The sequence below is a fragment of the Ipomoea nil genome, unplaced genomic scaffold (assembly GCF_001879475.1).
Source record: "Ipomoea nil cultivar Tokyo-kokei standard unplaced genomic scaffold, Asagao_1.1 scaffold0803, whole genome shotgun sequence".
NCBI classification, from domain to species: domain Eukaryota; kingdom Viridiplantae; phylum Streptophyta; class Magnoliopsida; order Solanales; family Convolvulaceae; genus Ipomoea; species Ipomoea nil.
In genome coordinates this window covers 260,149-268,788 of record NW_017617231.1, presented here as the reverse complement: position 1 = coordinate 268,788, position 8,640 = coordinate 260,149, and the positions used below count along the sequence as shown (strand labels likewise).

General features: G+C 43.8%; 2 protein-coding genes across 2 annotated transcripts; both read right to left on the bottom strand.

The window, feature by feature from the left end:
* Positions 1-866: 866 nt before the first annotated feature.
* LOC109177190 lies at positions 867-2,393 on the bottom strand. The gene has a single exon (XM_019326500.1). The coding sequence runs from the start codon at positions 2,391-2,393 to the stop codon at positions 867-869; it is 1,527 nt and encodes a 508-aa protein (XP_019182045.1).
* A 3,128-nt stretch (positions 2,394-5,521) lies between these two features.
* On the bottom strand, positions 5,522-8,535 carry LOC109177203 (probable eukaryotic translation initiation factor 5-1). The gene is made up of 2 exons (XM_019326514.1): positions 8,430-8,535; positions 5,522-7,372 (listed from the first exon to the last, which is right to left on the bottom strand). Exon 2 carries the CDS (start codon positions 7,054-7,056, stop codon positions 5,737-5,739), a length of 1,320 nt encoding a protein of 439 aa, XP_019182059.1. The 5' UTR covers positions 7,057-7,372; positions 8,430-8,535; the 3' UTR covers positions 5,522-5,736.
* Positions 8,536-8,640: the final 105 nt, after the last annotated feature.

Below are 8,640 nucleotides of genomic sequence, written 5' to 3'. Positions count from 1 at the left end.
GTCGACCCGAGCAACCCCTTGAACAACTTGTTTACCATTCGTTGGTAGGTGGCCCAAGAGTTTCGTAGACCGAACGCCATTACCACGTAGCAGTACACTCCGTCAGGGGTTATGAACGCAGTCTTCTCTTCATCTTCCTTGCACATGAAAATTTGATGGTACCCTTTGAAGGCGTCCATAAAACTTAGCAGCTCACACCCGGCCGTTTCGTCAACCATCTGGTCGGGATTCGGTAGTGGGTATGGATCTTTCGGGCAAGCTTTGTTTAGATCAGTGTAGTCTACGCACATCCTCCACGTAGGGGGTTTGGGCGCGAGTACTACATTTGCTAGCCATTCCGGGTAGAGCACTTCTCGGATGTGTCCTACCGACAGGAGAGTGGCGGTTTCCTTCTTCACGAATTCTCTTCTTTCACTTGATAGATGTCTCTTCTTCTGCTTGACTGGCTTGAAGCCTGGTTGGATGGATAACCGATGACATATGACTGACCGGTCGACACCAGGCATGTCCTCCGGTCCCCAAGCAAAGACATTTTTGAATTTCTGCAATACTCCAATGATGTCTTCCCGTAGACCGACCGGTAGGTTCCGACCAATCCTGACTACTCGCTCCGGCCGGCTGGGGTCAAGCGTGATCTCTTCTATCTCTGAAGCTGGTTGTGGCCTTTCCCTTTCTTCACCTCCATCAACTTGCTGGGATATGGTATGGATCCTAGCATCTTCGCGGTCGGACTGCTTGACTGCTTGTACGTAGCACTGACGGGAAGCTCGCTGGTCTCCACGAACCACTCCGATCCCGTTTGGCGTGTGGAATTTCATGCATAGGTGGTTCATTGATATGATGGCGGCCGCTTGGGAGATACCCGGTCAACCGAGTATTGCGTTGTGAACACATTTTAATTTGACCACCACAAATTCCATGATAGTCCTCAAGATATTTGGTTGGATGCCTAATTCCACATTCAAACTGATGACTCCCTCTGCCTTTATGGAGTCCCCGGTGAAACCTGATAGCGGGGTCCAAATAGGAGTCAGCTGGTCGGTCGTCAGACCCAACCGGGTGAAAACGTCGAAGTACAAGATGTTCACCGAACTTCCTGTGTCAACTAGCACTCGCTGGACATCCGTCCCATTGATGTCCATCGTGATGACAAGTGAGTCACTATGGGCTTCCCCATGCAAAGGAAGATCTTCATCTGTGAAGAAAATTGGCTCTACACGCTTCTTTTTCTCTCGGGGTTCCGAGTGGACCGACCCGACATACAAATTTCTTGCCCATTGCTTCCTTTGACGTGAAGAGTCTCCGCCTTCTGGGCCTCCATAGATGACGTTGATTACAGGTTTCTTTCCGGTCGCCTTATCATCAGATGACCCATGCGGACCGGGCGCCTTAGATTGCTCTTTGGGGTTCCTTTTCCACACGTTTTTCTTGAACTTCTCCTCGTCTCGTTCGTGCTTTTTCACGAACTGATCCAACTCTCCATTCTGAATGAGTTGTTCAATCACCAGGCGTAGGGCTATGCATTTCGCCGTATCATGGCCTTTGGTCTTGTGGAAAGCACAATACTTGTTCTTGTCTGTTCCTTCAGGTATTGGTTCGGGCGGGTGGACCAGGTTGCACTGTTCGGCATACTGCAAAACTTCCACTAGGGGTCTGGTTAACGAAGTGAATCGCGGTCCGTCTTCCGGTCGACCACGTTGCTTGAAACGTTGTCGGTCCCTCCTTGGGTCATGATTTCTATCCCGACTGACTGGATGCTCATCCCGTCTCTTGGCCAAATTAGCCTCTGTCGCGTCGGCATGGTGTCTGGCCCGGGTGATTGCTTCCTCGTAGGTCTTGGGGGGATTGACGATGAGGTCGTAATAGAGTGCCCCGGAGCGAAGTGACGTCAGGAAGGCTTGGATTGCCGCCTGATCTTCCATTGGCTCTACCTGTTCGACCTCACGATCCCACCTTTGTAAGAAAACGGACAAGGCTTCTCCCACACCCTGCTTGACTAGATTAAGATAGGTGTATGGCTTCTTCTTCAATCTGTTGACTGCAAATCGTCTCACAAATTTGTCAGCTAGCTGGCTGAAATTTCCAACCGACCATGGCTCCAACTTTCTAAACCACTCGGCCGCTTTTCCAGCCAATCTGGCGAAAAAGGCTCTGCATATGACTGCGTCGCTCACCCCTAACATCAACATGTTGCCGTAATACATATCGATGTGTTCTTGAGGGTCAGAACGCCCGATATATGTTCGCATCATCGGGATCCTGAGATCTTGCGAGTAATGCGTGTTCATGACGTCGTCGGTGAAAGGAGTTGAGAATAGCGGAGTGGGTGGCTCTTTACTTGCGTCGTTTTTTTCACGGAGCTCTTGTTGTAGACGGTCTATCCTCTCTTGCATCCTGGCCAGCTGACGGCGAGGACTATCTTCTCTGCTCGGGTGTCTCTCTCTTCTGACCGGTCGGTCGCCGACCCGTCCGGCTAGCCGGCTAGTCCTGCCTCCTTCTTTGAATCGTGACGCGCTTCCGGTGCTGCTTCCTTCTGTCTCCGTGGTCCCTCGGGATTTTTATCTTGGTCGATCCTGGTCGCCTTGGGGTCCCAACCGAGACCTTACACTTTTCCGAATACGATCGAGGGCACTCCCACGCTGAGGGGCGTCGGGCTGATGATTATCTTGGCGCTCTTCTTGGTTAGATCTTCGTGACCGATCTGCTGACTGGATTTCTTCAGGCTCACGATCTTGGGGTTGCGAGTGCTGGCGTTCTTGGGGTGGTTGAGCAACTGGTTGATGCTGCTCCACGACTGGAATTTGGGGGGGTCATCATCATTTGCGGGGTTGGCGCCATAACGTAGTACCCCGGCGTTCCAGACCACGGTTGGTAAACCTGAGTGAATCCCTGTTGCGGTGTCCCTTGTATGGGGTTTTCTCCAAGTGCACCCGGCGTTGGTGGCAACATCTGACCTGTCGGAGGTAACATGGTGTACGTTATTGGCATCGTGAGATTGGGATTGACTACGCCATTCCAAGGTACTGGGATGGTCGGGTGGACGGTCGTGCTTCCAGGCTGCTGGTCGGTATTCTGTCCGACCGGATGGGTGGGTTGTGTATCATGTCCTCCGTGGTTGGAGGTGAGCTCGTTCATCAGTCCTCGTGATCGGTCCAACTGTCTTCGTAGATCATCTTCGGGGAGTGTTTCAGCCGTATTGTCGGGGTGACGTCCAACCTGGCGGGTTGATCCTTCCCTCTGCATGTGACTCTGGCTCTGGCTCCTCCTGCTGTTTTCCATTTCGATCAAGCGAGGTAGATGTGGAAAAATGGTAACGGGACAGAGAGTGACTCGTTTCATTCCCCACAGACGGCGCCAATGATAGCGTAAATTGAACCGGGGGTTACGGTTACACTACGAATACGTATGTTTGTGAACGAGTAGAATGAAGCGCTCGACGGTCAGCCGGTCGGTCGGTCGGACTACCGGGCGACGACTGAGCGGTCCGAGGCTAAGTAGTATTGCAACTAGTAAGTAATAGGTTACAAGCGGGTTGCTATTACAGGGTGAAGGGTACAAGTAGTAAGTAGTAGTTGTTATGATGAGATGAAGATGAGATATGAGGAGGAGGTCCTCCTATTTATACTGTCCGAATCGGTCTACGCATTTAATGCGCCTGCTGCAAGTGGATCGACGTGGCGTCTTCTCGTTGGCTCAGTCAGGCGGTCGCTCTGCAGCTATGCGTAGGTTGACTGATCGATGAGGCGGAGCCGTCCTACTTGCAAGCTATCCATCGCCGCCCTGCAAGTGCAAGTTGTATCCCAAGACTTGTCGTGCAAGTTACGTTTTTGGCTCTGCAAACTACGTCATCTTGCAGGTCGACCGGTCACCCTACCGTAGACCGATCGGGTGACTTTCCGTCGGGGCGATTCCAAGGGTGATCCGAGAGTATCTTCTCTTGTCACGAGGCATATCGGTACGAACGGTACGGTTGACCACAAGTGATTTAGTCCTGTCAGGATGACTTCTTGACGGACCGGCTGTACGGATCAATCTTCTGTACGTATTTACCCATCAGACGACTCTAAGTCTACACTAATGATGAGTCTTAAGAAGCTATTTATGATAAACTTAATCACTAATACTTGAACCTCTATTCAGAGGATAAATTACATGTGCATTATTGCACACTTCATTGATGATCAATAGAAACTAAATAAGAATATAATTTTCTTTGTCCATGTTTATTCTCATAAGGGAGAGCATGTAGCAAAGACCTTAGAGAGTCGTTTGCTTGAATGTGGTATTAAAAATGTCTTTACTGTTATTGTTGATAATGCCTCATCTAATGATATTGCTTTGAGGTTTTTTAAAAGCAAGAGTTGTTGTCTTGGGGACTTGGGGTACAAGTTATGTTAGGTGTCAATACATACACATGTGCAGTGACGGATCTAGGAAATAATGTGAGTGGGGGCGTACTTAACTCGATATCTCACTTAGCTTCTAAGAAAAAAATGTATCTTCCACAATTTTGTATGAAGAATTCGCCACGACTTTAGAATTGTCAATAAAAATATCAAACATCTATAATATGGTTCAAATACATTATAAATTATAATATAATATTTATGATAGCTAGACTATAAGATAGTTAAGGGCGGAGCCAAAACTATACTAGGGTAGGGTGAAATTTTAAACACTTTGAAATGTTATAAAAATATTTATGACAAAATATAAAACATAATCGATTAGATAAAATAGTTTGAATAGAAAAGACATTATATTCATAAATACTTATTTTAATTTTCTTTTAATTAGATCAATTATAAATTATTCTAAATTAATTTGGATACGATGAAGTATGTATAGCCATTGTGTGTCCGCCTATGCATGTGCTGCATAGCCAATATTCTGAATTTAGTGGCGCATGATGGTTTTAAGTTTCTTGATAGTGTTGTTAAGAGAGTTAGGGATGTAGTTAGGTGGGTTAGGAACTCATCAGTAAGGCTGGAAAAAATTAGAGACCTTCCTGATTTGATTTGTTTTGAAATCAAATTTGCATTATATCTTGATGTTCCAACAAGATAGAACAACACATACATTATGCTAAACACTGTCATTCAGTATCAAAAGGTGTTTAAAACATATTGGAATGATACCTCATTCTATTATGACTTGATTTCTGTGCCACTTTTGAAAAGCTTTTATGAGATAAACTGAAAATTCTTTTATGAGATATCTGACTTGAGTTGCATATTCGATATAGTTAGAGCTAAAACTGGTACTGAAAAGGTAAAATTGATTTTACTACACCACCAACATATTTCTTTCATTCTTTCTTCTTTTAAATCAAGGTTCAAATCAAAATCCTGCCCTTCCTAGTTTCCCCAATTTGGATTTTTCAATATCTGATTACTAATTATCAATTTGTTAGGTTGCCAACTATACATTATAAGTTATAACTAACAGAAATTGGAAATATATAATCAAATGCAAACACAAACCAATCAAAGACTTGATATGAACAAAACCATCATCCAGATCAGGAGAAACAAACTTCCAGACTCCAATAACACAAGCTTACAACACTGTTAAGTTTAACCATGAAACACAAACGATGGCTTTCCGGTTTGTAGAACAAACTGAAATATATCCGGACAGCATTATTCATATTGACAACACGCAGACAAGTAAATGCATAAGCAAACCAGCATTGAAGTATATAGATAGCTAATAGGGAAGGGAAAGTGAAACCCGTTACTCGGTTTCAGATTCAGCACTCTGCAGCCATTCCACAAATGGCTTGACGTTTTTCCAAATTTGGGAGCCTGTATTGTGACTGTTCGATCCCTTCTTGTACCACTCGAGAATAAACTCTTCTTCCAGTATATCATTGTCGTAAAGAGCTTTGAGAACCAAAGCCACCTCCTTAACAGCTTCGGGGCTGGCTCTACCACAGAATGACTCGATGGCGTGAAGCAAAGATGGCTGTGTACCCTCTTCTTCGTGTGTGAGAGCAGCGAGGTAATTCTTCTTCTTAATCACCTCCTTGGAGAAACCTTTTCCGACTCCATCAAAGAGAGCTTCGAAGAAAGCATCAAAAATCTCGTCGTTAGACCCAGAAAGAGAGCCCAATAAAGATTTAACCTGACCAGATGATGAGCTCCTCTTCAAGCCTTCTTTGATTTCATTGACCAGAGTATCACGAGAGTTGTTAGATTCGTACCCATTCGACTCGGGCCTCTCTTTGATTTCAGACTTGGGTTTCTCTTCACTAGTCGAAAGCATTACCATGCCAGCAGTAACGGAATTAAGCTGCTCCTCGATCCTTTGTTGAGCAGCCGCCATGGAAGTATCGGTCTGCCACTGTACATCGTCATCACTGCCATTCTCAGCTTCGGGTTCATTTTCATCTGCTTGGCTACCAGATGGCGAGCGCTCTTCATCGGAGACATTGGCTTTCTTCTTTGATATCTTCGAAGCACCGTTCTTTAAATTGTTAGAGGAGCCCTTCTTCTTTGCAGTGGCCTCTTTCTTATGTTTCTTCCGTTCCTCATCTGCCATTTCTCCTTCCTTAAGCCTTTCTTTCTCGGCCCTCCTCATCGCCTTCTTGTCCTTGGATCCCTTCTTTTGTTCGGGAGGGTTCTTAAGAATAAAAGTCGTGAGCTTGTCCCTCATGTCAACATCCGAGATAAACCCACAGGCGGCGCACTTGAGTTGGATCATTTGCGACTTGGTGAATAAAATCTCAGTTTCGGGATTTCCACAACCATAACACTGCACATACTTCTTGATGAAGATTTCGAGGAGCGAGGCGAGTTTTGCAGTGTCGTGGGCCCCATTGACATGAGACGTCCCCGTCTTCTCGTCGAATTTGGATTGGGCGCCAAGCTCACAACCGAAAAATTTGGTAGTATAAGACGCTGGTCTGCTCAAGGCCTTTGCAATGTCTACCATGTTCACCACATTGGTCTTGATGCCATTCCCACGCCCTTCAATCTTCGTAATCATTCTGGGCATCTTATACCTATAGAAGGCATCATCTTTGTTCCCAGCACCAATGTTTTGCAAATCCATTTCGTTCTCAAGAAGATAAGCTCAGATCGATCTTGTCAGATTGATCAAAATATCAAAAAGGATTTAAAGACGGGGCAGGCAGTATAAACTGGCAATACTCACAGTCAGAACTATGTCCCTGCAAGAGCTCAAGATGCATGCAGCCAACCTTTTGCAAGAGATTTCTATCCTTTATTCTCGACGTAGGACAATACTCTCCAAATAGCCCAATAGACGAGAGAAATAGAGAGGTCCGTTCAGACATAAAAGGCGTTTCAAAATTTACACCCTCCACTTTTGCTAATTGCTAATAATATGCAGCCCAACTGCCAGAATGCTGAAGTATAGCAACAACAACAAGTTAAAAGGACCCAAACAAGAAGCATTTAAAATAAAGAAATCAAAATTGACACCCATATAGTTCTCTATAGTTATATGACAACTATAACTAATTTCTCAATCATTCGTGATCCTCTTGAAGAATTCCCAAGAACAAATAAAGACCAGATGTATGGGCACTAAATTTTTGGCCAAAGAACACCCAAAACATAAGGGCTCTAGTCTGTACAGTTCACTTGGAATATCTAAGCCAACAAGAAGATCGAGGATTGGCAAACACAGCTAAAACTAAACATATATCCAATTAATTTAAATACTCATCATATATTCACATACACTGATACACATATATAGAAACACAATGCAATACTACTTAGAAAGTACTATGTCACACATTTAAAACAACAATGACCAAACAAGTACTATGTCTGACATTAAAAATATGAGTGACGCTCCTGTGAGACCTTCTCACACATCTTTATCTAGAATAAAAATGTAATACTGATCAAGAATGAAGTGTTTATTACTTATAAAAAGAAAATGTAATACTTTTAAATCAAAATGTAAAAGTATTACATTTTCCTTCAAAAATATTACACTTTCTCTTATAAGTAAAAAACACTTTACTCTTGATTAGTATTATATTTTTAGTATAAGTATTACATTTTCAACTTGACCGACCCGTTTCACAGCACAAACAAAGATCTGCGAGACGGTCTCAAACAAGTTTTTGCCTAAAAATAATATGAATAAACAAGTTTGGCAACGTGCCCCACAACGTTTCTCTGCAAAATCTAGATCTGCAACATAGAAGCGGAACACCATTGAGTTTTTATATCACAGCAATAGATCGCAATGGTTTTCTCCTAGGAAAAGAGGCAAAGGAAATACCCAACCACAACTGCACAGAATAGCAATAAAACTGATCACCAGAATCAATCCAACGATAAACAGAGAAGATCTAAAAGTACCCAAAATTATTTATGATCTAATAAATAAAATAAACAGGCTGATTGTATATGCGTAATCGGAGAAAAGAAAAGGTTGGGATGTACCTTCAGGAAGAAGAGTAACAGAGAGGTCGGAGAGATTGAGATCAGTTGTTTGACAGGTTGAGCCGGAAAAAGGGAAATTTATATATATGGGTGATTTGGAGGAATAGACAAAACGAGGAATAATGTAACTAATATTTGTCCGCATAAGCTTAGCTCAATAATAGGTAATATTTGAGAGAAGAATAGATCATATTTATTATAAGCAGTATGT